General features: G+C 55.9%; 1 protein-coding gene across 14 annotated transcripts in view; it reads right to left on the reverse strand.

Moving 5' to 3' along the window:
• The window catches only part of POU2F2 (POU class 2 homeobox 2), a gene marked incomplete at both ends in the record, with an annotated part of 30,421 nt that extends 12,809 nt beyond the window's left edge, over positions 1-17,612 (reverse strand). For 5 of the 14 annotated variants that reach the window (XM_084257984.1, XM_084257983.1, XM_084257976.1 and 2 more), the window contains 5 exons: positions 7,329-7,445; positions 10,173-10,229; positions 10,356-10,390; positions 10,494-10,559; positions 17,585-17,612. In XM_084257984.1, coding sequence (XP_084114110.1) covers positions 7,329-7,445; positions 10,173-10,229; positions 10,356-10,390; positions 10,494-10,559; positions 17,585-17,612 — 303 coding nt within the window. Of the gene's footprint in view, positions 1-6,790; positions 7,070-7,328; positions 7,512-10,172; positions 10,230-10,355; positions 10,391-10,493; positions 10,560-17,584 lie in introns of those variants that run through there. The other 9 variants (XM_084257982.1, XM_084257981.1, XM_084257974.1 and 6 more) reach the window with 5 other exon arrangements.
• Between the last annotated feature and the right edge of the window lie 558 nt (positions 17,613-18,170).

Genomic DNA, 18,170 nt, shown 5'->3' on the forward strand with positions numbered 1-18,170 from the left:
GTCTCTGGGCTGGGGGTGGAGGGGAAGAAAGCCATAAACATGAACTGGACCCCAGAGCTGGCAGCAGTGCTGGCCCAGGTGCAGCGTCTCACCCAGAGCACAGGGCAGCCTCCCCGCTGCACCCCACCACTGGGGCCTCTCACCCCACCCCCATCACACCTGCTCTGGCAGCAACTGCCACTGGGATGGTGTGAGACGCACAGGGACACTCACTTGCTACCCCTGGTACAGCAAATTATGGTGAGTTCTGGACACCCTGTTCTAAGACACAGAGCCTAGAGTTAAGTCCAGAATGGAGCGAACAGCAGGTGGGGTCTGCAAGCATGTAAGTGACACTGGGCTGCACTGAACTGACCACGAGACTGGGCCATGTCATGTGCCAGCAGTCGTGTGGGCTGCCTGGGGAGCCCAGGCAGCGGGCGCCACCTGGGTGGAAACGTAACCCACCTGCTCAGACCAGTGTGAGTGCCAACACTGGCTGGGGAGGTAGACTAGAGGGGGCAGGGGTCCCTCCCAGTTGAGAGCCTGGGTAGGTGTGAGGTGTGGCCACCTCCCTGACATGGGGGAAGCCAGTTGTCCCTCTGGGCCTCTGCCTCCTTAACTGTGCAGGGGATGGAGGACAGAGCACTGAAATCCAGGCTCTGTCGACAGCCAATGTCTGACTCTGTCCTTCATACATTGTGGGACCCTGGGAAGCCCCTCACCCTAAGTCTTGAACTAGTCAAGCTGGTTTCTACCTTAATGCTGTGGCATTTGCTGCTACCTAAGCTCTCTTTTTTCCCCTCTTCCTTCCCTACGGAGCTCGCCTTCTACCTTCTTGCATGACTGACTCATTCAGGCCTTTTCAGTGAACTCCCCTGACTGCTCCACCGAGACACCTCATCCCCAAGACACCTCCCTGTTGCATTCTCTTCATTTACGCCTACTCTACAACGGTCTCATTTTGCTGGTTTAATTGTTGACTATGTGTCTCCCTGTGAGAACATAAGGTCCTCAAGGGCAGTCACCTCTGCATGGTTCACAGCTGTCCCCTGGGGGCCTTGAACATACACAGGTGCTCATAATAGTTGAATAAATGACTACGGTTGTTCCAGTCACTTCACTGAGGGAAGCTCTAAGGGGGAGGGGAGCCGTGGACAGAGGTGACCTGTTTCACAATTGGGCTCTTTGGTGAAACCCCATCCCCCGAGGTTGGCCCTGCTGCATGGAGCCCAGGAAATCCCAGCAACTGGGAGAGGACACCCAGAAACAGCCATTCCACAGGGAGAAAGACTACCTGCGTCCACTTTGCATGCTCAGCTCAAGATACCTCACCCTCAAGTCCCAGGAGAGACGAGCAATGACGAATGCTAGCCCAGAAATCGTGGGGTGACTGGCACACCAGCCCAGCTCCTGGACTTCAGGGGCCTGTGGGTGCCCTGGCCACACACGCTTGGGCATAGGCTGGCTGACTGGCAGCCACTGCCCCGTTTAAACACTAGGACCCATACTAACCTGTGGAAAATAGAGTAAACTAAGAGTCAGAAAAAGACAGGTTTAACCCTGAGAAAAATTTTCATCTGAGACTGTACCCCAGCATCCATACATTTGATCTTCAACACCATGTAAATGGTGGCAAAAAGTGAAAGGGGGGAATTGTTAGGGGGATGGAATGTTCTGAGCTAATTCCATATAGGTTTTGTGGCTGCCACCCCCACTCCATCAAGACACCGGGAACTACAAATCCCATGATCCCCAAAGGGAAGTTGTGAGGACCTAAGCAGCCATTTTCTCTGTTTGTAAATAAAAACTAGCCATGTTAATGGGGTCGGGAACACTTGGCTCGTGCTCTTGGCCAGGCAGGTTTGGTCTCGGCAGGTCATTTGGAATTCCAGGTCGGCGGAACTGGGTAGGACACATTTAAGAATTCATCTCCCTCTTTTCTCCCTGAGTTGTACATTTCCTCATTCCCCTTCCCTTGTAAATAAACCTTTTGTTAACCTTTAAAAAAGAGAAAAAAATGAACAATGATGTAAAATAATAATAATAATAATAGAAAAAGACAGGCTTAACAACAGACCCTTGAAAACTACAGAACTGACCATCTGAGGGGAAGGGCTCAGGGGAGGGGGAGGGCACAGGAAGGAGGAAACAGTGGACTATGTGGTGGTAGCCTATGGGCGATTCGGTGGTAGGTGCACTATGGTGGCAACACCTGAAGGGGGTGCCCCAATACCTCAGTGAAAAATAAACAGAGAAATAACTCTTTCAAATAAATAAAATTATCATACATATAAAAAATAAGTTAACGTAAGAAAATTAGGGATTTAAACTTAATGATCAGGGGTCTCCCTGGTGGCATAAGGGGTTAAGTCTCAGCACTATGCAGCTATCTGCAGCCACTGTGGCACAAGTTCTGTCCCTGGTCAGGAAGGTGACCCACATGGCACAGCAGACCTCTCCTATTTCCTTGCTGCTCCCCTCAGCAGTATATTTCAGTAGATACGCCTGTTCTGCTCCCCACGTGTCTCTGGTGGATCCTCTCACCGCACCCCACACTGCCTTACCTCTGGCTTACACTCCAGCTCTTGTATGCATAAATAAATAAATCTTTTTTTTTAAAGCTTTATTTATTTTTTTATTTATACAATAGCTGGGGTACAGTCAGAGGCGCCAGAGGGTGAGAGAATTCACAAGAGACAGAGCAGGGAACAGAACAGGCAGATGGACCGAAAGCACTGCTGAGGGGAGCAGCGAGAAGGACAGGAGAGGTCTGTTTCGCCATGTGGGAATCTCCCTGGCTGGCTGGGAATCGAACCCGCGCTGCAGAGGCTGCAGACAGCTTAACAGTGCGGTGATCAACCCGCTGGCCACTGGGGAGGCCCCAATAAATACATCTTTTTAAAAAATAATGATCAGTGCCTCCCTGGTGGCACAAGGGTTAAGACGCAACCTATGAAGCAATCCGCAGCCACTGCAGCACGAGTTCGATTCCCCCGGCCATCCAGGGAGCAACCCACATGGCATAGCAGACCTCTCCTGTCTTGCCCCCTGCTCCCCTCAGCAGTGTACTTCAGTCAATCTGCCTGTTCTGTTCCCCACTCTATCTCTGGTGAATCCTCTCACTCACCCACACCTCTGGCCTGTACCCCAGCTCTTGTATGCGTAAATAAATAAATCTTTAAAAAAAATAATGATCATTAACGATGCTACAGATTGACGAGACTGAATCTTTTTGAAAACTAAAAGTAAACCCTAGGACCCATCTCTTACCCTTGGGAGTGGGCCCTCCCCCTCTCATGTCATATGTTCCAGGTGGGGTTGACCCACCTTCTCAGGGGCCAAGGGCACCAATTTACACCAGGGGGTGTGTTTTATCTCCCAGGGTGGCTGCAAGTCTAGCAGTGCCAGCACCCATTTCGCCCTGGCAAATGAAAAGGGAGGCAGGTCCTTGGGGCCCAACACTGCATACTGGGCCTTTTAGTGACCTGAGCCAGACGGACCACAGGAGTAACCCCTGGAGCCCAGGACCCGGGTCTCTGGGGTGGCTGACAACCCTCGCAGCTGATCCTTCCATGTCTGCCTCCGCAGGGTCCCCCAAAGCCTGCCCTGCTCTCTCACTTCAGATACCACCTCCTCTGAGCAGCTTCCCCTGACTCCTTCATGCCTCTTCACATTCCCGCCACATCCATTAGATTTCTCCGGACAACCTTTACTCACTAGGTCCCACCAGCCAAAACAATTCTGTCATGTTTTACTCGCTGTGATCATATTACAAAAATAGAGATTTTTCTCCCCTCTCCAAGTACAAAGTGATGTTTTAACAGTTTGTGTAAATTTTCAATCACTGCCTGCCCCTCCCCCAGACACCCTGAATCCCTACCCAGAGAGATGTCTTCCCTTCCCTTGATTCAAAAGCTGCAGCAAGGGGCCTCCCTGGTGGCGCAAGGGGTTAAGCACCGCACTATGAAGCAATCCACAGCTTCTGCAGCACGAGTTCGATCCCTGGCTGGCCAGGGAGCAACCCACTTGGTGTGGCAGACCTCACCTGACTCGCCCGCTGCCCCCCTCCCCCTCCCTCAAAAGCTGCAGCAAACCCCCCCACCCCCGCACAGATGCAGTGAACATGCACGCAGCCCCCTCAGTGGAGGCATCTCCTACTGAGTTCCGGACACACACGTCATAAACCAGTATTATCATCATGGCTTTTTACCTGTACAAACTAAACAATGCTGGGAATGTTACTACCCAACTGCTGAACTGACCTGACTCAGGAAGCTGGCGTGAGAGGAACAGAAAGGGGTTCTCATGCTTAATAGACTTTTAAAGTAATAGGTTTGTGGATGCCCTGTCTTTCTTTTGAGCTTCTTAGTATTTCCCTAGCCAAACATTCAAATTGGTGCATGGCTGTGTCGGTCCCCCTGCATGACTGCATGCCCCTTGGGGACAAAGGGGTGGATCTGAGTCACTCCCAAGTCTTGGGTGTCCCTCCAGACTGACACACAGGAGGCCAGGGAATGCCCCGAGGTGACTGCAGCGTGGGAAGGAGTTGGAGGGTATGGGCCATGAGGAAGGGGGAGTCTGGGGGGGAAGCGGTGAAGGCTATGGGTGGCTGGGCCAGGAGAAACGTAGCCCCACCGCAGCCTGGGCCCTGCAGGATGCCAACACCTGGGAGATACAGGATAAGCATTTGTGAAGAAAGTAAAGTCAAGGAGAGGCAGAACTTGCCCTGGTTTTGCACTTGCTGAGGACAGGGACTGGTCAGAGCTGGGGGAAGCTGGGTGGGAGGAACAGGAAAGGGTTTGGCAGGAAGGGGATCAAGGAAACCTTGAGAATTGGGTCTGGATGGAAGATCAGGCAGCCTGGTGCTGCGGGGTCCTGGGAGGCTGGGGGAGATGGGCCTAGGGGTGTATGGTGGCCAGGCTGGTCTGCCCTACGTTGCCCGGTCCTGTCCTCTCTCCCTGTAGTCTTTATTCCTTCAGCAGCTATTTCCTCCAGCATATTTGGTGGCAGAGGAAGAGGGCTGGGCAGAGGCTCCCAGAAGACACAGAGGCAGGAAATCAAAGCAGCTGGAAGGAAGGAAGTCACTGCAGACTTCCTTGAGGTGTGGACGCCCTAGCTGGGATGTAAAGGATGAAGAAGAGCTGTCCAGTTAAAGGGAGGGGCAGGTGTCCAGGTAGAAAGAACGAGAGAAAGGGCAGCTCAGCCCTGTGAAGAACTTGGTGGACTACAATGGGGACGCCTGCTGCAGGGGCCTCTGGTGGCTGGGGTGGGGTCCCTTGAAAGGGCGCTTCCTAAAGGTAGCAGCCAGGAGCATGTGGTTAGAGCACTGGCTTCCAAGCCAGTTCTGCCTCTTGGGCTTTGCCCCTCAGAGCCTTGGCCATGGTGAGGATTTGTGGGTTCAAGGAGGTCAACATTAGCTCTATGTCTGGTGCAAAGGGAGCCCTGACAGACCCTAGTGATGGCTACCGGGGAGACAGATCTGGGGAGGCCCCGTTTGGGAGGGCCATCACGGAGCAGCGGACGCAGATCACACTGTGTGTTTCTGCAGAACAAGATCCAGGACTCAGCTCAAAGGAGGCAGATACCAGCTTGGCATTAGGGCCAGTCCCAAATGGGGTGCTAGTCAGGACTGGCACAGAGGAAATAGGCTCGCAGGCGCTGGACAGCTCCCTGTGGAGCCTGACGGCCAGGATTGCATGGAAGTGGGTAAGAAAGAGAGAAAAGCTGTCTGAGGAAAATAAGAGCTAAGGGAAAGGAAGAGGGTCCCTGCTGTGGGCTTCTGTGGGCCTGCACAGATCTGGGACACGGACCACAGACTCGAACACTTAGGGAAACCAGGCAGACCAGGTGGATCATGTGGGCAGGCAAGGGCCGGGTGGGTGGGAGCAAGCAGGGCTGTCTGCAGGATAAGCCAGCCCCTTCTCCTCTGCTCCCAACCACTATCCTGATGGGGAATCCCTTTGGGTTCAAGATGTGTTGGAAGCGCTAACCCCTGGAGCCTGTGACTATGACCTTTCTTGGAAAGAGTTCTTGACCCCCTTGCATTTGTAATCAAGTTAAATGAGGTCATTAGGGTGGACCTTAATCCAAGCACTGGGGCCCATACAAGGATTTGGACACAAAGACAGACATGCACAGGGAGGCATTGGCCACATGAGCACAGAGGCAGAGATCGGAGGGACCCATCCACCAGCCAGGCGCCACAAGCTCCCGGCACCGCCAGACAAAGAGGGACTCCACACTGGTGCCTTCCACGAGTGTGTGGCCCTGTGACACCTCGATTTTGGACTTGTGGTAAGAGACCATAAAAGTCGGTGGTTTTAAGCCACCTGGATTGTGGTGCTTTGCTGTGGCAGCTCTAGGAAGTAGATGCAGCCAGCAATTCCTGATGCTGGGCACACCCCAAATTTCCACAATGGGAGCAAGGCTGCAGGCTTCCTCACTCGCAGGCCATGGACCCCTTTTCTGAAGGAGCGTCTCCCGGGATGAGCTTGGGGACACGGCACGGGCTCTGCCTTGGGCTCTCTGCCTTTCACTTGTACCTACACGGGCACCCCACATGGGGGCTCCTGGCATCCTGCCCACTGAGGTCAGGGTGCTAGTCCCCTGTCCCGGGAGTCCCCAGTGAGAGGACCACCAGGCATTCCATCCCGAGAGTCTGTCCTCCCGCCGAAAGACGGGTGCAGCTTCTCCTGAGGCTCCCTAAGCCGCAGGAAACTAGGTGGTGGTCAGAAGGGCCCTGGGCCAGCAGCCCCTGCCCGGTCTCTGCATCCTCCGCAGAGGGAACCTGCTCCAGGGCGGCCCTTACCTGTGCTGTGAGCTGGATGGGCTGGGACAGGGTGAGCTGTGGGGTCCCGGGGGGCTGGCTGGCAGGCTGTGGTGGCGGCAGGTCGCCTCCCCCGGAGGAGGCTTGGGGCTGCGAGGTCGAGGAGGAGGCAGAGGAGGAGGAAGAGGAGGAGGAGGAGGAGGTGGAGGAGGCGGCGGCAGCGGCGGCGGCGGCGCTGGACTGCTGCACAGCGGCGGCCAGGAGCTGGGCCTGCGCTTGCTGCAGGAGGAGCTGCTGCTGGGCTGGCATCAGCGCCGTGAGCTGCGGGTCGGGCGGGCACAGCAGGGGCCAGAGGGAGGAGGAGGTGGGGAGCAGAGAAGGCAGAGAGGGGTTAGTGCCTGGGCCAAGCGGTTAAGGAGCAAACCTTCCAGGAGGCCCGGAGGAGGGCAAGCGGCAGGAGGAAGAGAGATCCTGGGCCTAGCGGGACACCCCAAGCCTCCAGTCCTGTAGCAGGGAGGTGGCTGGCCTGTGCACCCCGCGCCACGTCTCATCCTTCCCTGGCCCTTCCCTGAGTACTTACCCCGGCTAGCTGACTGCCCGTCAACATGAGTTGGGTCTGGGGCAGATGCGGCTGAGCCGGCTGGGGGGCCGGGGGTGCTGCTGGGGCTGAGTCACCACTGGGGTCTTCAGCCTTGATCTGGGGGGGAGAGAGGCAGGGTCCGGGACCCCAGAATGTTAAGTGGAGGCCAGAGAGAATGCCCACCTGTGAACCAAAGAGAGGGTACGTGTATGGCAAGGTAGCCGTGGGCTGGCACAGGAGGGGACTGGGATAGGGAGTAAGACCCTCAGGCCACCCCTCTGGGCTGAGTCTTTCCCCAGTCAGAAGGGCCAGCACCCCGGCCTCCACTCCCTGGGGGGGTCTTTAGGAGTCAGTTTCCTCATCTGTAAAGTGGGAAATGCTGGCCCCCCATCTTCTTCAGCTAGAGGTACAGCTCTTATTCTTCAATGGAGTAGGACCTTTTTTAGGCGGGGTCTTGGGTATTAAAAAAAAAAAAATCATCCGCCTCGAGACACAGATCATGATCTAAAGTGAGATGGATACAGGCTGACAGAAAATCGGGTGAGGCAGAGAGATGGGGACTGGGTGGGCTGAAGAGGGTGTGCCCATCTGCCTGAGGGGGAGGCCTGCCCAGCCCCTACATGGCTCCTACCAGGCACTCATTCAAAACCTAAACTTTAGTCACTGTCAGGATAAGCAAAGTGTGTGCGCAGGAGCCAGGTGGCCTGGGTGTTGCCAGTTTCAGCTCCATGTGAGTCCCCGCCCCCCTCTGGGTAGGACGGGGTGCATCTCATATTGTAACACAGGACAGACCAGCAGGAAAAGGCCGGCCCTTCTTCCCCTCTTAGATAACAAGCCAGGCAAATCTGGCTCCTGAAAGGTCCTTTTGGCTACAAGACACATGGGGGTGGGGGAGGCACAGCCTGAGGGATCACACCCTCAGGTCCCCGGGGAAGGGATGGCAGGGATCACTCTCTAGCCAGTGTCCCCAACCACCACCACCACCATTTTGCAAACTGAGGTCCAGAGAGAGAAAACAACACAGCAGTCTGGCAGGGGTGTGGCCTTTGGCGTGCAGACCCGGCAGAACAGACTGAGAGCCCAGGGAAGATCAAATAACACGGCATACAGAGGTCAGAAAGTTTGAGGGGTGCAGGGATGCAGCATGAAACCACTGAGTAGGGGCCAAGCCGAGTGTCCCAGGCGTGGCACCAAGGGCCGAGCTCTGGATTGGAGGGCTGGCGACTCGCGTTCCGTGTGTGAAAATCCACAGAGCCGTAGGCTGAGGAACTCTGTGCACCACATTTTCATGAAAATTAAAAAAAAAAAAAAAACAAACAAAAAAGCATTGCATGCCATGGTGAGAACACAGCCCCTCTTTCGGGCTCTCTCATCCTCTCTGGCCCCAGCTCTGTGGGCGCCAGGCAACCCCCTCACCCCCCCGCCCAGCACTGGCTCAGCCTCAGGGTTTGGCTCCTCAGCAGGCGGGTGTCTCTAGGTACATTTTAATAATCACTGTATTTATTTCCATGGCAAGTGGTTCTGGTTTTCCATTCGTGAAATTTCCATTTAAAAAACATTTATTTAAGCTGGTTTGAAAAAAGCCAGCCGGTTCCGTGAGTTGATAATTGTTGAAGCTGATTGATGGGTACCTGGGGGGTTTATTTTCATTACACTCTTCTTTCTGCTTTTGTGTCTGCTTCACATTTTCCATAATAAAATGTTTTCAAAATCGAGCCAATTAACACAATTATGAGGTAAGTAAATCACTGTACACGGTGGGTATGTGGATTGGTCTGCACGGTGATGGGAACACATGAATCAAGGCAGCTGGGGAAAGACTGAAGGCAACAGGGAGCAGCAGAGGCTGAGAGGAAACAGGTTGGGGGTGTGGATGGACACCCTCCTCATGCCTCAGGTTTTCCCAGAACCAGGGTCAGGCTGGGGAAGGGGAGTAAAAGCCCTTCATTCCCTGGGTCCCCCTGAAGTTCCCAAGGGAGCAGGGCTGCTATGGGGCTAGGAGAGGCTGCACCCATCCAGCTGGGGAGGGAGGGATGGAGGGGGTGAGAAGGGAGCCCTTCTCCCCTGGGTCTTGTCCACCATGCTCAGGACTTGACACCTGCGCCCTGCATGAGGGCGTGGAAGAGACCTCAGAGGCGCTCTAGGCTGAGGGCCCCCTCCCAGGTTACAGAAGAGGAAACTGACAGGCCCCGAGGGGGCTAGTAGTGTTCCCTAGGTCACAGAACAGGTCTGGTCCCCCCACCCCTTCCTTCTGCCACCTCTGATCAGGGAAGGACTCTGGCCAAGTCCCCTCGGCTCCCTTCCTCCCTCTCTGCTGCCTTCAGGCCCCAGGCCCTGTGGCTGCTGCCCTCACTAGTAGGGAGAGAATTGGGCCTCCCTGGGTGCCCAGGAAGCCCAGCAGCAGGGCCCCATGCGGGTTTGGGATCTGCGCTGTTTCTCTGCTTCCTGTCTCCCCAATCTTCCTTTCCTCCTACATCCCTGCTGTCATCCTCAAGGGGTCTGCCTCTCCCCAGACCCCCAGACTGCCCCCTGGGTGTATGCTGGGACGGCCCTTGTTAGGTCAGAGAAGTTGGGATGGGGGCGGGCCCTTGGTTTCCTGTTGTTCACCACCCTGGGGCTCTGGGGGGGATTTCCCTGGCCACCCCCACCCCCCCAGGGAAGGGGAAGGATCTTGGGTGAGTCACAGGCCTGGGGCGGGAACCCGAGGGTGAGAAGGGGTGGGAGGAGCCTTGTCCTCAAAGTACTAGAGTTCCTGACAGGCAGTTATGGGACCCTCTCCTGAAACCAACTGCTGCCCATCACCAGACACCCCTCCCACTCCCTGCTATTCTCACAGGTGCTTACCTTGGTGCTGGGGCCAGTTGGGGACACGGAGAACGGCAAGGTCTTATTCTGGGGGTTCTGCAAAGAGAAAGTTGGGGTGGGGGATGGGGCCCGTGAGGTAAAGCAGCTTCTGACACCACTCTCTTCTGTCCCCCATCCCTCTTGTGTCCTCCCCAGCCCTCTGCTCGTGCACCTGCTCCTGACCTGATGGTTAGTGTCTGGTCCATTTCTTTCAGTGTCTGCAGGGAGAGGAAAAAGACATGTCACCAGGCACCTGAGGTTCCCCCACCAAACCGGCCCCTGCCCACAGGGGTCCCTGCCCTCCTCTGCTTCTCCACCCACCTGTGTGCTCTGACGGGGAGTCCAGACCTTGCTTCTCGGCCTCCAGGGGCTTAGACATTCTTATTTCTGGAAACAGAGCAGGGTAGAAATGGGCTGAGGGGGGGAAGCCAGGAGGGCACCAGGTCCTCCTCCAGCACCTGCCAGCCTGGAAGCCTCTCTTTCCTGAAGACATGCCCTCTGTTCCGTGCCCTTTGCCCTCCTTGGGCAGGACAAGAGAGGAGCCCTCAGGTCCGCAGGGTCTTGCCTGCTCCTTTCAACCCTCCAGAGGTGTCATGGCAAGTGTGTCTCCACTTGCACCCCAGGCTCATTGCTGTGGGCGTAGACAGTGGTGGTCGTGGCCCAGGAGGAGGTTGGAGATGTTCCAAGGGAATCTGTCAGCTCAGCTTCCCCACCAGCGGCCGCCCAAACGCCCGTCCCGCCTCACCAGGTTTCGGGTGAGGCGTGTTTTCCACTGTGAGTGGGGTTGGGGTGTGAAGGGACGGCAGCATCCCCAAAGGAGCAAGTCTTCAGATCTCTAGGCGTGATTCAGCCACCCTCGGGCCCCCTCCCGGCCCACCACTTTCCCATCCACACCTCACTCCCACTGGCCTCCCTGCTGGGATTCCACTCTCTCTGACTCCCGACTCCCTCTGTCTCTGCCTTTCACCTTGTCCTTGCACCTGATCCTCCACCTGACCTGGGACTTCGGCCTTGAATCCCAGCTGTACACCCAATCTTGATGCCCCAAACACAGTCCTATTCTCTAATTTCATGGACCCAGGAAGTAAAAGGAGGCAGTGGGGGGGAAGGGGGGGCCTTGGCAAGCTGCACACTGGCCCAGGGGACATAAGTGCCCTGTTCTTATGGCGCTCTGACACGGGCCACGAAGAGCTGAGCGCTTACCAGTGCCAAGTAGAGCTTAAAACAGGACTCAGAGCTCAAGCTAGCAGTTGGTGCTAATATCACCCCCATTTTACAGAGGAGGAAACTGAGGCTCCAAGAGGGGGCGTCACCTCTCTGAAAGCACACCAATGGCAGAGGCGCCTTGACTTCAGGTCTCACTTCTCAGGACTGATACCAGCTGAAGGGTCCCTGTCATGACTCCCACCCACCCCCTCAACTCCATCAACCACCCCAACCCAAGTTCACCCTGATACCAACTTGAGCTCAACCTCTCTTTGTCCTAAACCCCTCACAAATCTGGTTTTCTGCCCCACTGGTTATCAGTCTTCTTACCTGCCCTGAACCCCACCTCCACCCCGACCCAGATGGCCCATGTCCTTCATCTGACCTTGACTCCCACGTCAGCCTCAGACCTTACTCCTGAGCCATAAGTCTCCCCAACAACTCACTGTGAAATCCCCACCTAAACTACAAGCCCATGGGACACAGGAGCTGCCCAACTCCAGGGTGCTCTGCCCTGAAGATATTTAAAGGCTCGTTGAAAAGAGCTCTGGGAAGTCCTCACCACCACGAAAGAAAGGTCTACAGGTTTTGCAATTGAGGATTAGGCACCCTGAAACACCACTTGGGCTTTTTAATTCCTGATTAAAAAGCCAGCAGGGGGAGGGGGAGGGAAGGAGGAAAACAGGGGGCTGGGCACCCAAGGGACTGTGGTCAAGGACTATGGGTGGGTGTGGGGTGAACCTGTACCTCTAAGTCATACTCGGTGTTGGAAACCAACATCACTTCAATTTAAAAAAGTACAATTAAACACTAAGTAAAATAAAAAATGAAATGAAAAAGCTGGTGGCAGCGTGTATCTGTACAGGCAGAAGTCAGCAAGGCTGGAGCCATGCCGCACCCCAGGCCCCAGCATGTCCACCCCCCCGCTGCCTGCCTGAGAGAAAGGGCATCGCCCACCATGTGAGGTGAGGCCTTTCCGAAAGGCCTCCCAAACTGGTCGATGGGGAAGGGAGCCACAAAATGCAGCAAGTTCTGGGCCTCCCTGGTGTCTAGGGGTGAAGTCTCAGCGCTCTCACTACTGCAGCCTGAGCTCAATCCCCAGCCAGGGAGCTGACCCACATGGTGCAGCAGACCTCTCCTGTCTCGCCTGCTGCTCCCCTCATGATTGTGTTTCAGTAGATCTGCCTGTTCTGCTCCCCACTCTGTCTCTGGTGAGTCCTCTCACTCCCTGCACCTCTGGTCTACACCCCAGTTCTACACACACACACAAAGTAGCAAGTTCATACACTGAAGTACTCCACAGCAAGGAAAACAAACAATCCCCCCATACGTAGACACCCCTGCACCCCAGACAAAGGCCCACACACCACGACTCCAGTCACACAGAGTTCACAGAGTTCACAGAGTGTCAGGGCATCCACTGATCAGGTTAGTAGGTACCTCAGGGAGAACTCACAGGGCAAGGGTGTGAGGAAGTCTGCAGAGGGTGGGAATGCTTCCCTTTGGTTACCTGGGTCACTACAGATGCAAAAATCCATCAAGCTGTACAATTAATATTTGAAACACTTTACTATATGTGTGTAATCTTTTTACCAAAACAACAACAAAAACATTAAAGGTAAAAGCAAAAATAAGAAGGGCCTCCCCTGGTGGCACAGCAGTTGAGCGCTGGGCTACGAAGATGCCTGCTGCCTCTGCAGCGCCAGTTCGATCCCCGGCCACTGGTGAGGGTCCCACATGGCACGACAGAACTCTCCTGCCGCGCCCGCTGCTCCCCTCAGCAGTGTATTTCGTCAGTCTGCCTGTTCTGTTCCCTGCTCTGGCTCTGGTGAGTTCTCTCACCCTCCCGCACTTCTGACTGTACCCAGTGCTTGTATAAATAAATAACTAACTCTTTAAAAAATTTTTTTTAATTTAAAAATTAAAAAAAAAAAAGCAAAAATAAGAAGCTGGCATGGAGTCCTATTAGGGTGCAGGCAGGTGAGGGTGGGCCGGGGGCCTCTGGTCGGATTCCAGACAGTGGGGATGAGTGAGTGCCTAACCAGTTTGGGAGATACGGGAGGACGGAGGATGACCCTATCCTGACTCTGGGGTGTCAAAGGCAGGAGTCCTGCCTGATCCTGGCTCTCACTCACCAGACCTTGACCCTACTCTAGGCCACTACTAACCATTACGGAACCTGAATCCCACCCCTCCCATCCCTGAACACCCAGACACCTCCGGGGCCCCAGGGGGGTTCCTCTCACACCCAGGGCACCCTGGCCAACCCTTCTGTGGCTTCCCATTTCTCCAAGAAAAACCCAGCCCCCACCCCATCCTGGCTTTCGGGGTGTGGCCCTTGTCACCCTCCACTGCCGGTCCCTTGCCACCCTTGTACTCTGCTCCTCAAGCACACCGGGCATCTCGGTTTGGGGGTTCTGCTTGATTGGATCAGGTTCTATACTCCCCACCTAGCTGGCAAATGCCTCTCCCACCCACACCCCAGGACAACCTGTGACCTCACCTCCAGCAAGAGAATCCATGCTAGACTCATCTTTGACTTTTTGATGGGCTAAGTTAGGCCCCCCCAATAATATTCCTTGGTAGAAGTCCTAACCCCTAACACCTCAGCATGTGACTTTATAGGGAGGTAGGGTCTTCAGAGGTCATGAGGGTGGGCCTAGGCTTGAAATCTAGCGGGACTGAAATCTATAAGAGATTAGGACCCCCATGAAGACACAGGGAAAAGATGGCCACCGACAAGCCAAGGGGAGAGGCCTCAGAAGAACCACCCCTGCTGACTCCTTGACCCTAGATTTCTAGCTTCCAGAATTTGGAGAAAATGAATTTCTATAGTTTAAGCCACACAGTGTGTGGCACTTTGTTATGAAAGCCCCAGCAGACTGACGCAGCCCCGTGCCTCTCACTGCCCCAGCCCTGAGCCTGCTGCGCCAGGACCACCCGAAGACAGTTCCCCACCAGACCAGGGAGCATCTGCCTGACTCATTCCAGGGGCCCCAGCATCACCCAGCCCAGAAGAACGGGTTATAGATGTTTGACGAACATCCCTCCTACAGCTCTCACTTGACTTGTACTAGTCCTGGCGCCTCCCGGCCATTTAACCAAAGTTTCCAGAGGCCTCGGCATGGGCTGGTCCCTCTGCCTGGAATGCTGGTCCCCGCTCTGTCTGCCAAACCAACTCCTCCTCCTTCAGGACCCAGTACAGGCCCTGTCCTCTATGAAGGCTCCACCCTGAGGCCTCTCTCTGGTCCCTCACCCTGACCCCCTCGTCACTGCCTGGGCCCCAGCTTGTCTCCCCCTTCAGACTAAGAACCCCCTCCTAGTCTGACTGGGCAGATCTGACTCATCGTGGGGTCCCCACATTGCCCAGCACAGGAATGTGGGTCGAATGGACCAGTTTGGCCCCAAGGCCCTGACCTCCTCCTCTAGGCCTTTGCCGCTGCCCTTGTCCTGCCTGGGGTGGCCTCTGCCGTCTCTATCAGCAAGTCCTGCTCCTCTTTCGGGCCCGTGCACACCGCTGAGCAGCACCTCCGCCATGAGGTGCTCCCTGACTCCCCAGGTGGTCAGTGTCTCTCAAACGTGCCTCGTCCTCCCTTCTCTCATCCTGGAAAGTATAACATTTTAGAGGAGTGGGCAGGGAAAAGCCCACAGTCACCCCGCCCCAGGGTTGTCCAGGCCCCTGGGCCTCCACTCCCTTGCCCGACTGCCCTAACTTTGGGACTCTGGGTCCCGCTGCCCTCCCCACCCCTCCCTCAGCCCTCCCTGCCTGGACTTTCACTTCTCCTCTGCATTTCCCCCAGCCGGTTTTAGCAGACTTGGGCCAGCTTCTCGTTAGCACTTACCGAAAATGGGACTAAATATAGAGGGCCTGAGGACGGCCCCTCACCCCTCCTGGCCCCGCTTGTCCTGTCCCCTGGGTCCCCTGCCTCCACAGCCTGCTTCAATCAATGCTATGGCCTGGGAGCCCCTGTGGGCTGGGCCTGCGCTGCCAGGAACCTCTGTGGGCCCAGCTGGCCCAGTCCCCAGCCTCCCCAGAGCAGCACCTCATGCACCCCAACCCCACAGCTGTCCCCAGGGCAGCCTCAAGGGAACCAGCACTTCTGAGCTGTCAGGATTGGGGGTGGTGGAGATCCGGGCAGCAGACACAACAAGAGAGGTGGCTCCACAGCTGTGCTGACAACAGGCAAACGCTGCCACGCCACAGCCACAGCCACAGCCACAGCCAGACGCCCCGGCACCAGCGGAGACCACGCAGACACACACAGGGCCAGTGTGCACTGGCCCCAGGTGGGAGCGTTTACAGATGCAGACTCATGCTCAGGCACGAGCAGATAAGCAAAACACACACCCAATACACACACTTACACACTCACACCAAGTGACACCCAGACATGCACACTCACTTCCCACAGTCACTTACAGACAGATGGAAACAAGTGTGTACACACACACACTCACACTGGAGTCACCCACAGACAGGCCCTGGGGTGCACAGAGTCACAAGTCACTCAGACTGACACCCAACAACACACTCACACTCAGGTCGCTCAGAGACAGAGTCACAGTGCTCACACACAGAGATGCACTCTGTGTGTGCATGCTCGGAGTCACCTCCTCCTGGGAGACAGCCAGGGAGGACCCCTGAACCCTGCTCACAGGTGTGATCGGGCAGGACAAGCGGTCTGCCCCAGGTCACGAGATGCATTAGTCCATGTCCAGGCAGGGAACCCAGGCGAGGCAGACAGGCTTCCCAGGCCAGGGCTGTTGGTGAGAACTTCCAAGTTGAGGGTCTCACCCAGCACCTGGCACATATGAGGCCCCATTCAGCCCAGACAGGAACCCCCGACGAGTCAGGTAGAGCAGGCAGTACGCGTGTGCAGTGTCCACACTGGACATACATGCTCACACATAGCTGCACACATGGTCACCTTGATGAATAAATATGCGCCATCCTGCAAAGTGTCTTCCTCCTATCACCCCCTCCTCACATCCTCCGCTTTGCTCTCATGCTCACCCTTCACATCTCAGCCCAGATGTGCATCTCATCCAGGAAGCTGAAGTGGGCACATCTGGGTTCCCACAGTCCCATGTGTCTCCCTCACCCTGGCCCTGGCCCCTCTGCTTGTGCCTCTTCTGTTGTCTGGCGAGAGGTCTGTTTGCCCCACTGAAATGGGGACCTTCCACGGGAGGACAGACTTGAAGTCCCCTTTCTCGATTATATTTCCAACACCCAGCACAATGCTCCATGTTGAAGGCAGGAGGGCGCCTGGCACACCCCCAAGCAAGACTCGCCCGCACACCTTGGAGCCAGAACCAGGTCCATGCCACACCACCAGTGAAACCACCCCAGAGCACTGGAGCGTGCCATGTCCCCACTCAGGCATTCACACACATCATCCCAATAATTCTCTCATTAGCACCTCGAGAGATAATTATCGTTATGCGGAGAAAGACCCATATACTAGGGACTCCACACGCACAAACCGTGTCGTACGGGGCCGGGCACACAAATGTTCACTCAGTAACTGACATTTAGTGAAGGTGTTTGATAAGCACACACCTATGCAATCAGTTTTCAGCCAGTGGTAAGTGCCATGAAGAAAAGGCAAAGTAGGGTGAGGGCACCAGGAAAGGCAGGGTCCGCCCCCTTCAGAAAGGAAAATACCCTGGCCCTCATTTGACCTCCAAATGAGGAAATCAGGGAAGGCCTCCCTGAGGAGGTGACATCTGAGGCGAATGAAGTGAAGAAGTGAACCAAGAGATCAGTCCCAAGACCATGCCCCACACAGGCCCTCACACACATGACAGTCACACTGGGAAGATGCAGAACTACCGCTCTTTCACACACGCACAGTAAATCAGCCCTCCAGCCCCTGTATAGTCTCCACCCAAGTCACTCCCAGGCTCCTGTGGTCCATCCACTGGCCTCCAGGTAAGGGCCCTCAGAACTGGGCAGCAGGGATGGTGAGAAGAGATGAGAAGCCCCCCACCACCACCTCCCCCCTCCCCCCTGCTGATGTGGAAGGGGGTGGTAAAGAAGAGCTGGGGTGAGGCCCGGGCTGGGAAGAGGGAAGCTTTGGAAGGACAGAGTGGAAGGGCAAAGGAGCAGCTAAGGAAGAAGGGCTGGGCTGGCCAGCGAGCACACAGAGGACAACCAGGAGGTGCTGCCTGTCCTCCCCAGTGTGGCGCCAGCCCCAGCTCCTTACCTGGAGCCCCCATGCTGGAGTGAACCATGCTGCCCGCCCCGCGGGGCTGGGGGAACAACTGTGTCATCTCCCCGCCCTCTCTGGGGGCCAAGCCCTTTCTGCCGGAAGTCACTCAGGGAGGAAACCACAGGGTCCGCCCCCTTCGAAAAGGAAAATACCCTGGCCCGAAGGCCCTCCCCAGCAGGCAGTGGACCCCAAATCATGTGTGTGTGTGTGTGTGTGTGTGTGTGTGTGTGCTGGGGAAGGGCAGCAGTGGGGCAGAGAGCAGGCAGACTGGAAGAACTGACTCCTACCCTGTGCCTCCAGGGGCCGTCTGGAGCGACTGCCCAGAGGGCCTGCCACCTTCAGCAGGCAGACACCTCGAGCAGGGCAAGTGGGTCTGGGAAAGAAGGTGAGCCCATAACAACAATAGCACACTGGCGGGACGTTTTGGGGGCTCTTTCCCAAGGCGAGGCTTTGCACTTCCCACTTGACAGGTGTCATCTCTGGAGGGGATCACTATTTGCCGGGTTTTGAAGACTAAAAGACGATGGACCAGAGAGGCGAGGTGCTCTCTCCAAGGGCCCAAAGCCCAGAAGTCCTGCAG

This window comes from Talpa europaea (genome assembly GCF_964194135.1).
Source record: "Talpa europaea genome assembly, chromosome: 16".
In the NCBI taxonomy this organism is placed as follows: Eukaryota; Metazoa; Chordata; class Mammalia; order Eulipotyphla; family Talpidae; genus Talpa; species Talpa europaea.